Here is a 21,629-nt window from a genome sequence, read left to right on the forward strand (position 1 = left end):
ATGTAGGGGATGTATGTATTTATTTTGGAAGTCGTCTAGTTTCTGGTAAATGTTTAAAGAAGTGTCCTAGGTCTAGTTGACCATTTTTGACCTGGAGTCTGATTCTGAAAGCAACTTGTTGATGAAACGAGCCATGCAGGGTCATAAGTGTAGACGTTATGAAGTTGCGTTCAGCAGTCTCCACCATTCCGCTCGTATGGTGATTATGATGCTAATAATAACAACACGTCAGATGTGTGTCTTGCTCACTGTTCCCAAAACTGAGGACACAGGTCAAGTATGTCTTTGGTTTTAGGCCTTCATGTTGAATTATATCCACTGCTACTGAAACCTCTGTCATCATTCCTACTGCTACTGTACTTACCCTGGATCTGTGGTTGTTTTTGTTGTGTGCAGTCCCCTGCTAAAGCTGTGTACAATGCTCGCCACTGGAACCAGCCCGAGCCTGAAGAGATGCCCATGCCACCCCTGGCCCGCGCGCACACTGCTCCGGTGAGTACTACTCTAGGACACTAGCAAGGCACACACATTCTCTCTCTCTCCCTCTCTCTATTGAATTTGCTATCTCTAGCACGAAGATAACCATGTGTTGACTAACAATGTGTTGTCCAAGAATAATGCATTGACCTAGGGCTGCACGATATTGGAAGGTAATTACATTTTTACTTGCAATTTTAGATCAAAACAGCTTGAGTAAGCTGAAATAGAATGGTCATTCAAATTGTGTGGTTGGACAAGTGTGCACTTGGAATGCTGTTTTTGTTTTGGCATTACAACAAATAAAAAAACTAATGGAGGAGAAGGTTGTAACCATAGAGATCCTATATGAGAGATCACAATGTCTCACAACGGATGTAGTTCCGCGTGGAGAAAGTTGCATTCTGTGCATGATTCTCTGTATGGTTGTGCTCTGTATTTACAAATCAGTAATCACGTAGGTAAGGAGCCGGCAAAACCGACTTGACAATGGATTATGTTATTGCAATGTCACAGTGCTATTTCATGGTGTAATCTTGAAATGATCAAGCAGATAGTTATTTATTGAACCTTTATTTAACTAGGCAAGTCAGTTAAGAACAAATTCTTATTTTACAATGACTGACTACCTCGGCCAAACCCTAACCCAGACGACGCAGGGTCAATTGTGCACCGCCCTATGGAACTCCAATCACATCGAACCAGGGTCTGTTGTGACGCCTCAAGCGCTGAAATGCAGTGCCTTAGACCACTGTGCCACTCGGGACACACAGCCTCACATTAGTTGACTAAGGCCAAAACCGGTTTGTTTTCAATAAACAACGAACAATGGTAGCCTTCCTGTTCACTCATTCATAGATGGATATTACAGTCAAGAAATAATAATATTTTAAACAGAGGCTATGTATAACATTCAGTTACTAGCAATTAAGCAGGCAACTAGTCCAAACCTGGTAGCTAGATGGCTAGCAGAGCAAAACAGTCAAATTGCAATGATTATAGGTCAACATGTAGGCTAGGATAACCTCGTAGCCCCAGCTCAGCGAATGGCAGGCTATGGAACCATCATCGACACTGGGTAAGGATATATTTGTGTGCTGATGTAGCTACCAAGCCATCTTATTAATTGAAAACGAGGGTTGTCTTTGCTTGCTAACTTTACATGACTAACATCTGCATTCATCCATGCGTGCTGGCAAGATAGCCAATGCAATGGCAAGGCAGGACTAGCTAGCTACTGCACCCACTGGCAGGCAGCTTGAGGTCAGTCGGTGTTCCAACAAGATGGCTGAAAAATAACGACAATAACTGGAACTCGGCTAGCTAGCTAACTAGCTAGGTAGTTGAGGGCTACAGATGGGCTAGCTAACATTAACTAGCTAACGTTACTGTTTTTGAGTAATGGATGCTGCAAAGTGCCAGTGGCTGAAGATTGGGTAAGTTAAAATATGGTGAGATAGATGGAACCGATTTTAGCTATCCAACATTGTAATTAGAGCTAGCTGGCTGGCTATGTGTTTGTTTATTTATTATTTATAAAATGTATGCATATAAATACATGTCCCTGGCTAGCATACAGGTCAGCCGCAATGTAGCTAGCTAGCATTTCCTCCATGAACGAAGCAAACAAGCTATCTGGCTGACCTCCAGAAAAATGGACACTTGATAACAAGAGTAGTGTTGATGATTGTATATAAATGCTAGAAAACTGACTAGATTCATTATGCATTAGATAATCTAGCTAGTCCGGCGGTGGTCTGCATATGATTTCCTATGCTTTGACACGCGGAACCCGAAACTACCAGAACGGCTTTGTTAAAAAATATTCTGATGTGGTCTATTAAATTACTAGAGGGACTATGTCATAAACCTTAAAAGTTCAGGGATAAATCCCAACCAGTCTAATTGGAATGAATGGCAGTAGAGGCATAATCCATTTTTTTTTTCTTATGCAGGAAAATAATAGTAAGGCATGTGATATATCAAATTGTAAAATGTATCCAAGTGTGCAAATTATTGCAGTATCTAGTGGGAATTTGGAAATGGACTCATTTCCTCATGCCCAAATCGGATTAGATACATACCGGTAGTTAAATGCCAAAAATATGATATTCACAATGTCACTAAGCAAGAAACTTGATTTTGACATGTGTTCAGTACCATTTTCTTGATTTTGCAAATCCATGACTATGGTATATAGATAGACATTAGCTAGCTAGTCATCATAGGCTTCTACATGATCATCAGCTCGGTTAGCTAGCCAGTCTAGCAAGCTCTACTCCAATGGAAACTGATGCAACCCTGCTGGCTACGTGGCTAGCTAGATGGCCAGTGGTGACAGTGAGGTCCATATGAGATTCAAGGCTTTAATAAGTGCCATCGTGCAGAAATAGCAAAGAAAATACTTGTTGATGAGCTAAGTTGGTTAGAAAGATGGCTATGACAGTTAGGCTACCAGTGTGCATGCACAAACGTATGACGACACATTGTATCGAAATCAAGAAGGCATGCAGAACGGACAGCCTCTGGAACTGGACCTCCCCATCTAGCTAGTTAGTAGAGGGGTACAAAAACGGCAGTACACAGATAGCTCATACAATTAGCTCATACAATTATATTTTGTTTGTCAATGACAAACATGTTGCAAAGTAAATACCCGCTTCAACTATATCTCATTGCATGCTAGTGCATAAAATCTCTAGTTGGTTTTTTTGGGGCATAGGAAAGGGGACCCATCCAACATCAAGTTTGTGAAGAGGGGATACACATTTATGATGGCTAGTGACCAAGGATGAAAAACCCGGTGACCACTAGTTGTTCTCGTATACCCATATTTAGGTCAATGTTCTAGATTTTTCATCAGTACTGTGTAAATGACATGCCCATTCAATCTATTTTGGGGTATCTTCTTAATTTTAGCAGTTACTTCAGATAATTTTTTTAATGACTGGTTTTATGTAAGATGGGTTGCATTCTCCCATCTTCGTGTAAGAAGACATTTGATTTCACAAAGTATGTTCTATTTCAATATCTACTGGATTGCCATTTCTTATGTTAGCCCCACCTCACCCCAGAAATGCAAATCAGTTTACAGAGAATGTCTGTCTCTGTCTAACAGATTCATAGATTTCCCAGATATGTTAATATTTACAAGTCATATGCAATAGTGACATGTTACACCAGTGCAGTAAACTAGTGGACTCTTATCAATACTGTTAAAATCAATTTGATCTGTGGGTATACGATGACACTTTGTAGTGGTCGTATGGTTGATTTCTCCCTAACCATTTTTATCTACCCACGCTGTTTACTGTTTGTTGTGTTCTGGTAGGCCCCTGAAAACTGTCCACTACGAGCCAAATGTCTGAGAGATTGTGGACAAAAAATGCTGTGTATTGAGACATATTGTTGTATGCATTTTTTTATGTGATGGCTAGATGTATAGCTAATGGAGATGACATCTAGCTAGCTACTTTACAGTTTACGACATGCTAGCTCATGGCTATGTGAATTTAAGTGTACTGACTATTATTAACTACAGATAATAAAAGGTCTTTGCATTGCATGAGAGCTGTGTCTGTGCCGGCGTTTTAGCTTCCCATTGGACAGTCCGTCCTGGTTGTAATTAGAGGTCGACTTAATTCGGGCCAAAGTTTTCATAACAATCGGAAATCTGTATTTTTGGACGCCGATTTGCCGATTTAAAAATATATATATATATATATATGTAAAAAAAATATATATATTTATTTTTTATACCTTTTATTTAACTAGGCAAGTCAGTTAAGAACACATTCTTTTTTTCAATGACGGCCTAGGAACGGTGGGTTAACTGCCTCGTTTAGGGGCAGAACGACCGATTTTCACCTTGTCAGCTCGGGGGATTCAATCTTGCAGCCTTAGTTAACTAGTCCAACGCAATAACGACCTGCCTCTCTCTCGTTGCACTCCACAAGGAGACTGCCTGTTACGCGAATGCAGTAAGCCAAGGTAAGTTGCTTGCTAGCATTAAACTTATCTTATAAAAAACAATCAATCATAATCACTAGTTAACTACACATGGTTGATGATCTTACTAGATATTATGTAACGTGTCCTGCGTTGCATATAATCTGATTGAGCATACAAGTATCTGACTGAGCGGTGGTAGGCAGAAGCAGGCGCGTAAACATTCAGTCAAGCAGCACTTTCGTGCGTTTTGCCAGCAGCTCTTCGTTGTGCAACAAGCATTGCGCTGTTTGTGACTTCAAGCCTATCAACTCCCGAGATGAGGCTGGTGTAACCGAAGTGAAATGGCTAGCTAGTTAGCACGCGCTAATAGCGTTTCAAACATCACTCGCTCTGAGCCTTCTAGTAGTTGTTCCCCTTGCTCTACATGGGTAACGCTGCTTCGATGGTGACTGTTGTCGTTGTGTTGCTGGTTCGAGCCCACTGAGGAGCGAGGGGAGGGACGGAAGCTATACTGTTACACTGGCAGTACTAAAGTGCATATAAGAACATCCAATAGTCAAAGGTTAATGAAATACAAATGGTTTTGAGGGAAATAGTCCTATAATTCCTATAATAACTACAACCTAAAACTTCTTACCTGGGAATATTGAAGACTCATGTTAATAGGAACCACCAGCTTTCATATGTTCTCATGTTCTGAGCAAGGAACTGAAACGTTAGCTTTCTTACATAGCACATATTGCACTTTTACTTTCTTCTCTAACACTTTGTTTTTGTATTATTTAAACCAAATTGAACGTTTCATTATCTACTTGAGGCTAAATTGATTTTATTGATGTATTATATGAAGTTAAAATAAGTGTTCATTCAGTATTGTTGTAATTGTCATTATTACAAATAAATAAATAAAAATCGGCCAATTAATAGTTATCGGCTTTTTTGGTCCTCCAATAATCGGTATCGGTATCGGTATCAGCGTTGAAAAATCATAATTGGTCGACCTCTAGTTGTAATGTTGACATGACACCAGAGATGGTCTAACTTCTTCGACAACGCTGGTCCTGCCATGCATGCAAAGCTAGCTAGAACCTCTTTGATAACTGGTAAAACTTGCTAGCTAACTTAGCTCATCAAACAGTATTTTCTTTGCTATTTCTACACAATGGCACTTATTAGAACCTTGCATCTCATTTTGAAGTCCCAAATTCCCACGAGATACTGCGAGAATTTGCATGCTCATGTGTCTAAAATCTGTTCACGGATTAGGAGCCACTCCCTTCAAAATATCACAGCCTCTTGCGATATGGATATTGCACATGTCAATATCGCAATGTTTATTAAAATTGGAATAATCGTGCAGCCCTACATTAACCCAATAGCAGCCTCACCTAAATTGAATTTCAGAGGAGGAAATCTAAATCAATATTAACCATATTCTGTTTAGTCAAGACCTGAAAACAATTCAGATAATGGCAACTGGAATGAAAGTTGTTTGGCTTTTTAACTTTTTCAAATGTTTTCTGCTTTTTGACTCTCCAGGCCAGCGTATTGAGCGGAAGCAGCAAGGACACCAACTCCCACAAGGATGACGGTCTGTTCAAAGCTCCTCCCCCACCGCCCAAAGTCATCAAATCTGTGACCATCCCCACTCAGCCTTACCAGGACATCGTCACGGCCCTCAAATGCAGAAAAGAACACAAGGAGGTGAGCCAGCCATGCTGGGGGATACTTCACGCCCTCAAGGCAGTCAACATTATCTTTTCACTGTAAACATCCCCCAAACACTCATCTGCTATTTTCACAACTTGTTTGCATGCTGTTAGAGATTTATTAGTCTCATTATTCATTTCAGACACAGTTTAGCCTGTTAATGTCCATTTGGAGCGCAGTGTAAAGCTTGTCTTTGTTCATTTAAAACACAGCATGGGCTGGTCATGGCCTGAGGAGCATCTTGTTTTATTAAAGCACCACTGCCCCTACAAAGAAACTTCTCGTTTAAAAAATGGCCTATGTGGCATCGTTATGAGTGTACGACAAAGTGTAAATAGGATAACTTTGGTCATGAAGTCAATCTCGTCCTAAACAAAGATTTGCGAGATAATAGGAAAAAAATGTTATGTCACGAAATGAAGGGTACTGTAACAGTTTTCCTTGGGTTGGGTTTATTTCAATCCTGATCACAGCTGGCATCACCTAAGTATTCATCAAGCGGCTGCATTTCTTAATAACCAAGCCGAATCGGGAAGTTCAGCCCCCCTTTAAGGCCTAGCTATAGCTAGCAGATACTGCCTTCTGGTTCTTGACCAGACGGTTAGCTGCACATCCCCCTTGCCAATTGGGACTGAAGCTAAGCTATCTCGTTGGGCAGTTCCTTGGCCACACACACAATCGCGTGCCTAGGTCCAATCACTAGCCAGTAAACACAGACATGGTCTAATCTCTAGCAAGCAAACACACACAGCTGATCAGACACTTCCACTCCCAGCGGTGTTCTTGATGAGGGGGTATTATCCCAGTCAGCTAATAGAACTGATGGAGTGGAGCTGCTTTGCATGCTGGGTGACTTTTCTTTCCTTCTCTGGACACACATGAATACACAGAGAAACATTTTGTAACTTGCATTTGATAATATTCCTTCTATTTTAAATATATATATTTTTTCTGGATCAAAACGAGTCTTAGGTGGTTGGACGTGGCAGAAGGCATGAGGGGGGCGTTGCCGACCGAAAGAAATAAATAGGCGGTTATTGTTGCTCTATGCTCGGTACCATTTGCTTGTGTAAATGTCACTCATCATGTCATTATTGCTCCCCCTTGCAGCTGTACACGGTTGTGCATAATGTGAAGCACTTCAACGATGTGGTAGAGTTTGGTGAGAACCAGGAGTTTACTGACGACTTTGAGTACCTGGAGACTGGCCTGAAGAGCAGCCAGCCACTCAACACACGGTGCCTTAGGTAAGACAAATCCACTCAAAATTGTCCACCTCGGGGAAGGATCTTACCTGATTTAACATCCGTTCAATACAAGTCTAGAAGACATGAGCAGATTTAATATTATGTATACTTGTCCACTTAATCTTCTATGTACTCTTCTCCTCTGAACTTCTTTAAACAACCTCCCCCTCTCTTGCTCTCTGTGTAGTATAATCAGTCTAGCTGCAAGGTGTGCAATGCCCAGTTTCCGGATGCACCTACGGGCCAGAGGGAAGGTGGCTCAGGTCTTCAAGATGTTGAATGATGCCCCGCAGCATCCGGTAGGAATCTGTTCTAATCTACAACCACAATTGACCCAAAATAAAGGGCTTCAGTAGGGTTACAATTAACCTCACTCTGCTTATTTGTGGTGGCAGCATGACCTACTATTTGTCTTGTAGATACTTAAAAGTTCGCTATTTGAATATATAAGGGAAAGATTCAAGGACTTCCCCTGCCACCAGTTGCTTCTGAATTCATTGTTGCCCCTACCCGCTCTCCCTTCACTCGTCTCCAGAACCTTGCCCTGTGTACGGCCTCTCTAATGTACATCCTAAGCAGAGACCGGTTGAACATGGACCTGGACCGGGCCAGTCTGGAGTTGATGATCAGACTGTTGGAGCTGGAGCATGATCACTCGGGCCACCACCAGGACCAGCTGACTGCCAAGGAGATAACCAAGGTCAAGGAGAAGATTCGCAAGTTGTGTGAGACGGTCCACAACAAGCACCTGGACCTGGAGAACATCACGGTATGCAGGGACAATCAGAATAATGATTGTTTAATATTTATATTGATGATGATTGTGGGTTGGAGTTCTACAGCACTTTATTTTGTTTGTTTTGCAGTCGTGTCACTTGGCCATGGAGACCCTGTTGTCGCTGACCTCAAAGAGAGCCGGCGACTGGTTCAAAGAGGAGCTGCGCTTACTGGGAGGCTTGGACCACATTGTAGACAAAGGTGGGTGTTTGTGTGCGTGCATGTTCTGTTGAACTGTCGGAGCAGCTTTCTGCGCCAGAAGCATACTTTTTTTTAGTTGTCCTAGTTCCTTTATTTGACAGTTGCATCTTATCAAGTTCAACTCACTTTGTTAGGCTATATTCATTGGCATATACACTACCGTTCAAAAGTTTAGGGTCACTTAGAAATGTCCTTGTTTTGAAAGAAAATCATTTTTTTTTTGTCCATTAAAATAACATAAAATTGATCAGAAATACAATGTATACATTGTTAATGTTGTAAATGACTATTGTAGCTGGAAACGGTAGATTACTTTTATAAATGTATGAAATATCTACATAGGCGTACAGAGGCCCATTATCAGCAACCATCATGCCTGTGATGGTGCCAATGGCATGTTGTGTTAGCTAATCCAAGTTTATAATTTTAAAAAGCAGCCAAGAAGTGCTCAGCATATGTGGGAACTCCTTCAAGACTGTTGGAAAAGCATTCCAGGTGAAGCTGTTTGAGAGAATGCCAAGAGTGGCAAAGGGTGGCTATTTGAAGAATCTCAAATATATTTTGATTTGTATAACACTTTTTTTGTCTACTACATGATTCCATATGTGTTATTTCATAGTTTTGATGTCTTCACTATTATTCTACAATGTAGAAAATAGTAAAACTAAAGAAAAATCCTTGTAGGAGTAGGTGTGTGTATATGTACAGTTGAAGTCGGAAGTTTACATACACTTAGGTTGGAGTCATTAAAACTTGTTTTTCAACCACTCCGCAAATGTCTTGTTAACAAACTATAGAGTTGGGAAGTCAGTTAGGACATCTACTTTGTACATGACAAAAGTAATTTTTCCAACAATTGTTTACAGACAATTCCAGTGGGTCAGAAGTTTACATACATTAAGTTGACTGTGCCTTTAAACAGTTTGGAAAATTACAGAAAATTATGTCATGGCTTTAGAAGCTTCTGATAGGCTAATTGACATCATTTGAGTCAATTAGAGGTGTACCTGTGGATGTATTTCAAGGCCTACCTTCCAACTCTGCGCCTCTTTGCTTGACATCATGGGAAAATCAAAAGAAATCAGCCAAGATTTTTTTTTATCACCTCCAGTTGTCTGGTTCATCCGTGGGATCAATTTCCAAGTGCCTGAAGGTACCACGTTCGTCTGTACAAACAATAGTATGCAAGTATAAACACCATGGGACCACTTAGCTGTCATACTGCTCAGGAAGGAGACGCGTTCTGTCTCCTGGAGATGAACGTACTTTGGTGTGAAAAGTGCAAATCAATCCCAGAACAACAGCAAAGAACCTTGTGAAGATGCTGGAGGAAACGGGTACAAAAGTATCTAAATCCACTGTAAAACAAGTTTGTACTTTTTGTAGAAATGTCCTCTGGTCTGACGAAACAAAAATAGAACTGCTTGGCCAAATGACCATTGTTATGTTTTGGGGGAAAACGGGGAGGCTTGCAAGCCAAAGAACACCATCCCAACTGTGAAGCATGGGGGTGGCAGCATCATGTTGTGGGGGTGCTTTGCTGCAGGAGGGACTGGTGCACTTCACAAAATAGATGGCATCATGGGGAATGAAAATGATGTGGATATATTGAAGCAACATCTCAAGACATCAGTCAGGAAGGTAAAGCTTGGTCGCAAATGGGTCTTCCAAATGGACAATGACCCCAAGCATACTTCCAAAGTTGTGGCAAGTTGGCTTAAGGACAACAAAGTCAAGGTATTGGAGTGGCCATCACAAAGCCCTTACCTCAATCCTATAGAGAATGTGTGGGCTTAACTGGAAAAACATGTGCGAGCAAGGAGGCCTACTAACCTGACTCAGTTACACCAGATCTGTCAGGAGGGATGGGCCATAATTCACCTAACTTTTTGTGGAAGGCTACTTGAAAGATTTTACCCAAGTTAAACAATTTAAAGGCAATGCTACCAAATACTAATTGAGTGAATATAAACTTCTGACCCACTGGGAATGTGTTTAAAGAAATGAAAGCTGAAATAAATCACTCTCTCTACTATTATTCTGACATACATACAGTTGAAGTCAGACTCCAGAGACGGGCACATCGTGCACCACTCCCTAGCATTCTTCTCGCCAATGTCCAGTCTCTTGACAACAAGGTTGATGAAATCCGAGCAAGGGTAGCATTCCAGAGGGACATCAGAGACTGTAACGTTCTTTGCTTCACGGAAACATGGCTCACTGGAGAGACGCTATCGGAGTCGGTGCAGCCAGCTGGTTTCTCCACGCATCGCGCCGACAGAAACAAACATCTTTCTGGTAAGAAGAGGGGCAGGGGGGGTATGCTTCATGGTTAACGTGACGTGGTGTGGCCACAACAACATACAGGAACTCAAGTCCTTCTGTTCACCTGATTTAGAATTCCTCACAATAAATGTCGACCGCATTATCTACCAAGGGAATTCTCTTCGATTATAATCACAGCCGTATATATTCCCCCCCAAGCAGACACATCGATGGCTCTGAACGAACTTTATTTGACTCTTTGCAAACTGGAATCCATATATCCGGAGGCTGCATTCATTGTAGCTGGGGATTTTAACAAGGCTAATCTGAAAACAAGACTCCCTAAATTGTATTAGCATATCGATTGCGCAACCAGGGCTGGAAAAACCTTGGATCATTGCTATTATAACTTCCGCTACGCATATAAGGCCCTGCCCCGCTCTCCTTTCGGAAAAGCTGACCACGACTCCATTTTGTTGATCGCTGCCTACAGACAGAAACTAAAACAAGAAGCTCCCGCGCTGAGTTCTGTTCAACGCTGGTCCGACCAGTCTGATTCCACACTCCAAGACTGCTTCCATCACGTGGACTGGGATATGTTTCGTATTGCGTCAGACAACAACATTGACGAATACGCTGATTCGGTGAGCGAGTTCATTAGAACGTGTGTTGAAGATGTCGTTCCCATAGCAACGATTAAAACATTCCCAAACCAGAAACCGTGGATTGATGGCAGCATTCACGTGAAACTGAAAGCGCGAACCACTGCTTTTAATCAGAGCAAGGTGACCGGAAACATGACCGAATACAAACAGTGTAACTATTCCCTCCGCAAGGCAATCAAACAAGCTAAGCGTCAGTATAGAGACAAAGTAGAATCTCAATTCAACGGCTCAGACACAAGAGGTATGTGGCAGGGTCTACAGTCAATCACGAATTACAAAAAGAAAACCAGCCCCGTCACAGACCAGGATGTCTTGCTCCCAGGCAGACTAAATCACTTTTTGGCCCGCTTTGAGGACAATGCAGTGCCACTGACACGGCCCGCAACTAAAACATGCGGACTCTCCTTTACTGCAGCCAACGTGAGGAAAACATTTAAACGTGTCAACCCTCGCAAGGCTGCAGGCCCAGACGGCATCCCCAGCCGCGCCCTCAGAGCATGCGCAGACCAGCTGGCTGGTGTGTTTACGGACATATTCAATCAATCCCTATCCCAGTCTGTTGTTCCCACATGTTTCAAGAGGGCCACCATTGTTCCTGTTCCCAAGAAAGCTAAGGTAACTGAGCTAAACGACTACCACCCCGTAGCACTCACTTCCGTCATCATGAAGTGCTTTGAGAGACTAGTCAAGGACCATATCACCTCCACCCTACCTGACACCCTAGACCCACTCCAATTTGCTTACCGCCCAAATAGGTCCACAGACGATGCAATCTCAACCACACTGCACACTGCCCTAACCCATCTGGACAAGAGGAGAATGAGAATGTTGTTCATCGACTACAGCTCGGCATTTAACACCATAGTGCCCTCCAAGCTCGTCATCAAGCTCGAGACCCTGGGTCTCGACCCCGCCCTGTGCAACTGGGTACTGGACTTCCTGACGGGCCGCCCCCAGGTGGTGAGGGTAGGCAACAACATCTCCACCCCGCTGATCCTCAACACTGGGGCCCCACAAGGGTGCGTTCTGAGCCCTCTCCTGTACTCCCTGTTCACGCACGCCTCCAACTCAATCATCAAGTTTGCGGACGACACAACAGTGGTAGGCTTGATTACCAACAACGACGAGACGGCCTACAGGGAGGAGGTGAGGGCCCTCGGAGTGTGGTGTCAGGAAAATAACCTCACACTCAACGTCAACAAAACTAAGGAGATGATTGTGGACTTCAGGAAACAGCAGAGGGAACACCCCCCTATCCACATCGATGGAACAGTAGTGGAGAGGGTAGTAAGTTTTAAGTTCCTCGGCGTACACATCACAGACAAACTGAATTGGTCCACCCACACAGACAGCATTGTGAAGAAGGCGCAGCAGCGCCTCTTCAACCTCAGGAGGCTGAAGAAATTCGGCTTGTCACCAAAAGCACTCACAAACTTCTACAGATGCACAATCGAGAGCATCCTGTCGGGCTGTATCACCGCCTGGTACGGCAACTGCTCCGCCCACAACCGTAAGGCTCTCCAGAGGGTAGTGAGGTCTGCACAACGCATCACCAGGGGCAAACTACCTGCCCTCCAGGACACCTACAACACCCGAAGTCACAGGAAGGCCATAAAGATCATCAAGGACAACAACCACCCGAGCCACTGCCTGTTCACCCCGCTATCATCCAGAAGGCGAGGTCAGTACAGGTGCATCAAAGCTGGGACCGAGAGACTGGAAAACTGCTTCTATCTCAAGGCCATCAGACTGTTAAACAGCCACCACTAACATTGAGTGGCTGCTGCCAACACACTGACTCAACTCCAGCCACTTTAATATGGGAATTGATGTAAAATATATCACTAGCCACTTTAAACAATGCTACTTAATATAATGTTTACATACCCTACATTATTCATCTCATATGTATACGTATATACTGTACTCTATCATCTACTGCATCTTTATGTAATACATGTATCACTAGCCACTTTAACTATGCCACTTTGTTTACATACTCATCTCATATGTATATACTGCACTCAATACCATCTACTGTATCTTGCCTATGCCGCTCTGTACCATCACTCATTCATATATCTTTATGTACATATTCTTTATCCCCTTACACTTGTGTCTATAAGGTAGTAGTTTTGGAATTGTTAGCTAGATTACTTGTTGGTTATTACTGCATTGTCGGAACTAGAAGCACAAGCATTTCGCTACACTCGCATTAACATCTGCTAACCATGTGTATGTGACAAATAACATTTGATTTGAAGTCGGAAGTTTACATACACCTTAGCCGAATACATATCAATTCAGTTTCACAATTTCTGACATTTGATCCTAGTAAAAACCACTTTATTTTAATGTGAAATATCAGAATAATAGTAATGAGTGATTTATTTAGGCTTTTATTACTTTCATCACATTCCAAATGGGTCAGAATTTTACATCATGCTTCATGATTGGATGGTGTTCTTCGGCTTGCAAGGCTCTCCCTTTTTCCCCCAAACACAACGATGGTCATTTGGCCAAGCAGTTCTATTTTTGTTTCATCAGACCAGAGGACATTTCTCCAAATGTGCAATTGCAAACCGTAGTCTGGCATTTTTATGGCCGTTTTGGAACAGTGGCTTCTTCCTTGCTGAGCAGCCTTTCAGGTTATGTCAATGTAGGACTTGATTTACTGTGGATATAGGTACTTTTGTACCCATTTCCTCCAACATCTTCACAAGGTCCTTTGCTGTTGTTCTGGGATTGATTTGCACTTTTCGCACCAAATTACGTTATTATCTCCAGGAGACAGACCGCGTCTCCTTCCTGAGCGGTATGACGGCTGTGTGGTGCCATGGTGTTTATACTTGCATACTATTGTTTGTACAGATGAACGTGGTATCTTCGGGCGTTTGGAAATTTCTCCCAAGGATGAACCAGACTTGTGAAGGTCTACATTTATTTTCTGAGGTCTTGGCTGATTTAATTTGATTTTCCGATGATGTCAAGCATAGACACTGAGTTTGAAGTTAGGCCTTGAAATACATCCACAGGTACACTTCCAATTGACTCAAATTATGTCAATTAGCCTATCAGAAGCTTCTAAAGCCATTACATTATTTTCTGGAATTTTCCAAGCTGTTTAAAGGCACAGTCAACTTCTGACCCACCGGAATTGTGATGCAGTGAATTATAAGTGAAATAATCTGACTCCATTAATAATGACTCAAACCTAAGTGTATGTAAACTTCCGACTTCAACTGTATGTATGTTCATTCATTCAGTCATTCATTAATTGTGTGTGTCTCCTGCAGTAAAAGAATGTGTCCAGAACCTGAGCCAAGAGGATGACAAGGAGAAGCTGGTGTCGTCGCTATGGGGGGCAGAGAGGTGTCTAAGAGTACTAGAGAGTGTAAGTACAACATCAAGGAGTGTTAGTAGGCTCAGATGTTTTAAATCCATTCATTGAGTGCAAAATGGGAAAGTAAATGAACTGCACTCTCAGCCTCATCTAACCACTTTTTATTTGACCATTTTAAAAGGCATTTCAATGTCTTCCTGTCCTTCCATTGCAGGTGACTGTCCAGAACCCAGAGAACCAGGGCTACCTGATCGCCTACAAGGACTCTCAGCTCATAATGTCCTCTGCCAGGTGAGAGCGACTGGAACACATGCTCATCTTTTGGTGACTGAGCCCTGATCTTTCACTCCACCTCTTCTCGCTCTGCCCAGTCCCCACCTCTAGTATACTAGTATAGAGACCAGTCCCTGTAAAGGACCCTGTGTTAAATCCCTGTGCCCTCAGTTTTTCTGGGACTCAGAGGCTTTGACACCCTTAGGTGGCCAAGGAAGTCCCATTTAATTTGTATGATCTAATCTCATTTCTCTCTCTCACTCAGAGGTTTGCGGTACTGTGTGGACATGATCCAGCGCTACAGCCGGGAGGTGAACAGCTCTTTGTGTTCGTCAGGCACGGCGCTGCCCCACTCCAGCTTTAGCAACGTGGGCAAGGCCGTGGAGGACTGCATGAGGGCTGTCATAGGGGTTCAGCTCAACCTCACCCACGACAATGGTAATATCACTGCATCAGCACGACTTCTACATTCGGCAACACTGTAGCTAGCGCATTGCGGTCCCTAGCTAGTGCCTTGTGCTCTCTGCTCTCCGTTGTCCCACGGACCTCATCACAGCTGTGCTTAGAGTCCCCATAACACACACCACCTTGGTGTTTTCGGGCTGTAGTACTGGTCTCAGGCCACAGCTGACTACTGCAGGGTGGAGGGAGTGTGGTAACTATGGACTGTACTGTGGTTTTTAGAGTGGGGAAGCACTAAGACTGGAGAGCAGGACCAGCTCATCATCACAGCACTCAACTGCGTTCTACGGGTCCCACGCTACATACCTCAGGAACAACGCTTTGACATCCGAGTCCTGGTGAGCGTGTGTGTGTGAGAGGCCTTTATGTAAATGATTACACAAATCCAATTACCTGTACGATCTCTGAAAAATGTGGGTCCTTTGTACCCACTTTATTTGAAGTGCCCACAGGTTGAGGAGACCTTGAACGCTGACAATAGCTTGAATGCCAAAATATTTTGTAAGTCCTCTAATCTTAATGAATGACTAAGTAGTTATTAAAACCGAAGCTTCAATGTAGTAATTTCAGGGTTGTTTGTACTCACAATGTTTTGTTATGGATCTTATTGAAGTGTATGTCCTTGAGTGCTTTTTTTAACAGCATCTCTCGTCCGGTGTGTGTGCTGGTACAGGGCTTGGGGCTGCTGATTAACCTGGTGGAGTACAGTGCAAAGAACCGCCACAGTCTGGTGGACATGGAGTTCAACACAACCAGCCCTGAATGCAGCCAGGGAGAGGCAGGAGGAGATGAGACCCAGACCCCTGAACCAGTCCCAGCCTCTACAGAGATCGAGAACGGGGCAGAGCCACCTACAGCTGCCCCTTCAGAGGGTGCTGAGGAGAAGACCAAGGACTCTTCCTCGGGTGCCCTGGCTGCTCTGGTGCAGGTAAGAGTTTTGTTATAACTACATCACGACTTCAGAATAACTTACAGAGAAATGAGGCCAAATAACACAGGAAATTGAGTTACTCTTGTGATTTTGTGTCTGTCTTTTCCTCTGTCCACAGTTCTTCCTGGAGCGGGAGCGAGCGGCCATATTGGCCGAGGCGCAGACTGATGACCTCATCAGTGAGGCGCCAAAACCCCAGGACCAGAGCGGGGAGTGGCAGGAGACGTCGGGTGAGATCCAGTGGGTCGCCACGGAAACGAACAGTGAAAATGACAAGGAGAAGGACACAAAGAAAGAGGAGGAAGAGGAAGAGCTGGACCTCAACAAAGGTAAAGATGTGTGTAAAATCCTATTTTTGCAACAGCAATTTTCAATGCTATCATTGCTCCATGTTGAGTGTTGTTCTCGCTCTGTGGTGTTGTAGCTCTACAGCATGCTGGGAAGCACATGGAGGACAGCATCGTGGCCTCCTACACAGCTCTGCTCCTGGGCTGTCTGTGTCAGGGCAGTCAGGTAAGCTTCTGGCAAATTAGCTATAACCCTGTTCCTCGATCCTGCCATTGGGGGTGCAGGCTTTTGTTCCATCTCAGCACCCACACACATGAATCAATTAAGGGCTTGATTTCTGAGCTTGCTTGATTGAAGTATAGGCTTCTGCAAACCAGTGCCATTCTTCTGTCTTGATCACAGATCTCTTAGTGTGCTTCACACTTGTGCGTGAAGTTGAAGCTTGTCAAATCAAATGTATTGGTCACATACGTCCACGTGTTTAGCAGATGTTATTGCGGGTGTAGCGAAAGGCTATTACAATATTAGTTACAAAATAAATAAAGTATACATATTAACAAATAAGTGAAAAGGTAAGGCAGCTGCAGTGCGGTACTTTGTTCATGGTGAATTAAAGAGGACATGATCGTGGTCTAAGACGCTGCTTCCATATACCGCTGCAGCATGTGTTCGGATCCGGACCACTTATTTCAGCAACTCTCTCTTTCCTCTTTACCTCTGTCCTGTCCAATGAACAAGTACAAGAGGAGTGGGACTTTAGAAGGAAACATTACAAAATAAAAGTGAACCTGATCACTGATGCATAATGCTGTATCAGAATTCACTTGTGTTAATAGTTAGCTATTAAACAGAACATAATGAAACAATACATTCACATTAAAACAACCTGTTTTTGAAATTTAAGAAAAAAAACTAGTTTGAAGCTTAAGTGTCTCGTTGTAGCCTATTGCTAAATTGAAATCTGTGGGAAAAGCTAGTATCCTACTCCCCTAAACATCTCATTGTGACACTGATATTCTGGTCCACCTACATCGGTGCAGAGTTGACCAAGAGCTCTCCGGACTCAAAAACCAAACTTGTTATTGCTCAGGTTTTGTAGCTGGTTGCACATATATTTTCAGCGAGAGGAAAATGTTGCAGATTGCCACTTGATGTGTATTTGCTCATCTCTCCTCAGGTTAATGTGATTAATGTGCGGGGGAACCTACCCAAGGGAGATTTCTCCATCATGACGGAAATGCTGAAGAAGTTCTTGAATTTCATGAACCTCACTGTAAGTGGGAAATGTCTTTTTGATAATGGCCTAGCGTCTCACATGACGTAAAACAATATATACCAGACACACAAACACAATACAAGCTAACTTGCTTTCCACCCTCTCTTTTTCAACAGTGTGCATTTGGAACCACAGGGCATAAATCCATCTCTCGTGTCATAGACTACCTGGAGCACTGTTAGCTAATCCTTCTTTGCACTCTGCCTGCACATAACGGGTCCTGCTAGATCTGGCAACCCCAGCAGGAGGGGCTGTACAGAGAATCCACCAGAGGTCAACAGTGTTCCCCGGCAACGCTTCAACCTGCGTCCTCATTCTGAAGAGCAAGACACACAAACTCAGCACTTTCTGAACCAAAGCCACGTAAACATGTACCATTGATTTGAATCAATGCTGTTTTAAATCTTCACACCATCCAACTACTGGTAAGATTCCTAGTTGCAGAGGACAGCTTGAGACTGCTGGCATGTGGAGTGAGTTTTTGTATTTTTTATATATATATATATATATATATATTGAATCAAGGATGTAATCATTGATTAGCTTGAAAATAGCACTCATGGACACGTGTCAACAATGTCTGTTAAGTTGTGTGGAAGGGTTGAATGCAAAAGATCAGTGTAGCCATTTACATGTTTGCCTCTGACGGTTGTAGAAAAGGGAAGGTCATTGTGGAAGACCCCTGTAGTTCTCTCTAAGCTTCAGCTCTGAATATGTCCATTATCTGTATAAGCTTACTGTCATGTTGAAATTCACCTCTGTTGAAATATTTTTTTCCTTCAGTGCATCATGCTTGTTTAAGTTCTTAGAATGGCATGTCATTTAACAATCTAAATAGATTTAAAAGAGCTCAGCAGCTCTGGATGACTGTTAATGTTATTTAAATCTTTGTTTTTAAATAATGGCACTTGGCATTGTTTTCCTTCCTGCCTTTCCCAATTTGACTTTACAGTAAATAAATTGAGTTTTGTTTGTTTTTAAAATAGCAGTTCAGATGATTTTAATGATTGTGGTTTTCATGTATTTATTTTACCATTAATGATCCAGATCTGATGCTGCTTAAGATGTTTCAAGTCTCTGTGCACTTCTTTACGTTTTACATGTTCCACCGAACATGTCACTTGAAGTGGCTGGGTATAATAACTGCTGTATATACGGTTTTATTAGACTCAGAGAGTCCTTGGTAAACCGGCCTGACATTAATAATAACCAAACCTCAGCAAACTGGCATAATCCTCACTGTAAAGGATTGTTCTTTGCCTGTTATATTGTAACATTTGTTCTGTGGGCATTGTATCTAACCACTTCAAGTAGTGCCTATCCGGAACGAACACCTAGCCCAGGGTTCACCTCTGGTCCTGGAGAGCTGCAGGGTCCATCCAGTCCTGCAATAACACACCTGATTAATATATATAATAAAGATCAAATCTAATCAATTGTTACTACAAGGCTGGATTGCAAGCCTATATACCTAGTACCCTGTGTTGGTGACCCCTGTCCTAGCCCCAACCCCCTAGGTACTTGTGGAGGTCTGAGAGGACTGGATGGTAAAATTCTACCTAGCCTAACAGAGGGAAAAGTGAAGTTGCTACCATATCTTTTTATGCATATCCTTTCAGCTCTACACAAGTGGTGGCAGTGGTTGGCTTTGTGTCTTATGTCTAGTTGGACCTGACCTTCCTACTCTGAGCGGTGAATCCCCTTAACATCCTTCCAGCTATACTATAACTAGTCCTTGTCCTCCAAGAAGATAGTGCTTGACTGACAGCTATACTGATAGCCGTTTCATGTAATTTTCCTCTGATTTGTAGAGCTGTAGTTGAACAGACATGTTTTTTGCCAGTTGATTTGCAAATCTGGTCGTGAATGGAATTTCAGAATGTAAATAAAAACATCTGTAAATAGTGGTTAATGGATGTTAGAATACTTTTCTGAAGCTGAAATTTTTATTTTATACAACATTTCTCAGTTGTCATTTGAAGTAAAAACAAAAAATGTATAAAAAAAGACAACTGCAAGGCAAAAAATGTTTGTACTGGTTTTGAGGACATTCTTTGGCTACAGAATTGTAACTCAAATAAAAAGTTGCTACTTTCAGTATACTACTATCTTTCTCATGTATTTTTTGAGAAATACTTGTGTATGCATTCTGCCATTACCATACTGATGTGCTTAGCCTCAGGAGGCAGACACTTTAAAAAAATATATGTAATAGAACTTGATATTGGTATTTGTGTGAAGAAGAGACCGTATGCATGACTGTATTCTATCTTGTTTATCCTTATTTTCTCACCCCTATGAGGCCATGACTCTGTTTTTTTTGGCAGTGTGCGTGTGTGATGCTTCTCTTCTCACTCGCCGTCTCTGTGTGTGTTCATTCACCCTGACAGACTCACAGAGCTGACTTCGACTGTACACAGACCGAGTGAGTTACACAATAGAAACAAGCATTTTATACTTAACAAAGCACCACCTATTGACAGTTGTGCTTCTGCTTGACTGGCAGCTGTTTAATCGAGACATATGCTGGTATGTGTTAATACCCCATTCTCTTAAACCAACAAAATGCTAAAGGAAGCCTTCTGGGAATTATTTGAATATCTGGTAACCTGACAGACAAATACTCATGATTATGTCTGAACCTGACAAGACATGGCAACATAAGCTGTGAAAATGTAGCCATGCAGCACAACTACCTTGACTTAATGTACGAGGCCAATGTGAGATCATGGAGTGCAACGTCTCGATGGCGACAGTATGTCAATGGAAGGGATAGACAGGAGTTCCATGTGTTCTCTTTTTTTTCATAGCTCATTATTGTGTTTGAATTCCAGGCAGGCAAGAGAGAGATCTATTCTCAATTCAAATGTAATCACTGTCAGAAGTGATGGATGCTGGATACTTAAGTGTAGAAAACGTGGATGAATATGAATGGAGAGGTAGTATTACCAAAGATGGCAGATAAATGAAGATGTCTTACTCAGGCTGTTTACCATAGACACCAATGTGATTGCAGCGGGGTCTGGTCTGGTTAGTTCAGTGACCGTATATGAACCAGAAAAAAAGGAGCGAGTGAGATGTCTCGCTTCCTCTTCTGTCTCTGGTTTTACCCAGAGGCTAATTGGATTGATGTTAATTCCCTCAATGAGCATCGAGATCCTGCTGGGAGGATGGGGAGGGGGGGGAGAAAGGAAAATCATCCTCTCTCCTGTCTCTCCCAATCAGCCCGTTATTCTCCGTTCATCTCTCTCTTAGTGGTTTTCAATTGGGCAGAATGGCCACCAGGTGGCGAGAGCACTAAAGCACTGACCATATGTGCCTCAATATACCGGTGAACAGGTAGAGAGACACGCTCTAGATTTGATCTTACACTGGAAGACTTGAGTTTCTAATTTGTGCCTTCACACACGCAGCAGCCTCCTCATCAGTGGTGCTACCTGCCTTTTCTCTCACAGGCCGAAAACACCAAATGAAGAAGACAAAACACTGACGCAGAAGTACACACTCTAGGAACCAGGGGAAAATGTACACTTTCCCATGACCGTCATCAATGCACAAACACACACACTCGGGGAAGAAGGGCCTTGGTCAGGGAGGTCATCAAGAACCTGATGGTCACTCTGACATCACTCTAGAGATCCTTTGTGGAGATTGGAGAACCTTCCAGAAGGACAACAATCTCTGTAGCACTCCACCAATCAGGCCTTTATAGTAGAATGGGCAGACTGAAGTCACTCCTCAGTAAAAGGCACATAACAGCCCA

At 42.7% G+C, this 21,629-nt stretch overlaps 1 protein-coding gene across 1 annotated transcript in view; it reads left to right on the forward strand.

The window, feature by feature from the left end:
* Positions 1–18,272, forward strand: part of LOC139381884 (wings apart-like protein homolog) — a 32,694-nt gene extending 14,422 nt beyond the window's left edge. Inside the window, exons 6-20 of the mRNA XM_071125719.1 lie at positions 397–492; positions 5,968–6,132; positions 7,249–7,385; positions 7,573–7,684; positions 7,921–8,154; positions 8,252–8,363; positions 14,590–14,687; positions 14,851–14,927; positions 15,175–15,347; positions 15,594–15,709; positions 16,045–16,299; positions 16,421–16,631; positions 16,727–16,815; positions 17,768–17,863; positions 17,983–18,272. Of these exons, the coding sequence (XP_070981820.1) occupies positions 397–492; positions 5,968–6,132; positions 7,249–7,385; positions 7,573–7,684; positions 7,921–8,154; positions 8,252–8,363; positions 14,590–14,687; positions 14,851–14,927; positions 15,175–15,347; positions 15,594–15,709; positions 16,045–16,299; positions 16,421–16,631; positions 16,727–16,815; positions 17,768–17,863; positions 17,983–18,048 (2,037 nt within the window). The 3' untranslated portion in view covers positions 18,049–18,272. The remainder of the gene's footprint in view (positions 1–396; positions 493–5,967; positions 6,133–7,248; positions 7,386–7,572; positions 7,685–7,920; positions 8,155–8,251; positions 8,364–14,589; positions 14,688–14,850; positions 14,928–15,174; positions 15,348–15,593; positions 15,710–16,044; positions 16,300–16,420; positions 16,632–16,726; positions 16,816–17,767; positions 17,864–17,982) is intronic.
* The last annotated feature ends 3,357 nt before the right edge of the window (positions 18,273–21,629 follow it).

This window comes from Oncorhynchus clarkii, chromosome 23, assembly GCF_045791955.1.
Source record: "Oncorhynchus clarkii lewisi isolate Uvic-CL-2024 chromosome 23, UVic_Ocla_1.0, whole genome shotgun sequence".
Taxonomy (NCBI): Eukaryota; Metazoa; Chordata; class Actinopteri; order Salmoniformes; family Salmonidae; genus Oncorhynchus; species Oncorhynchus clarkii.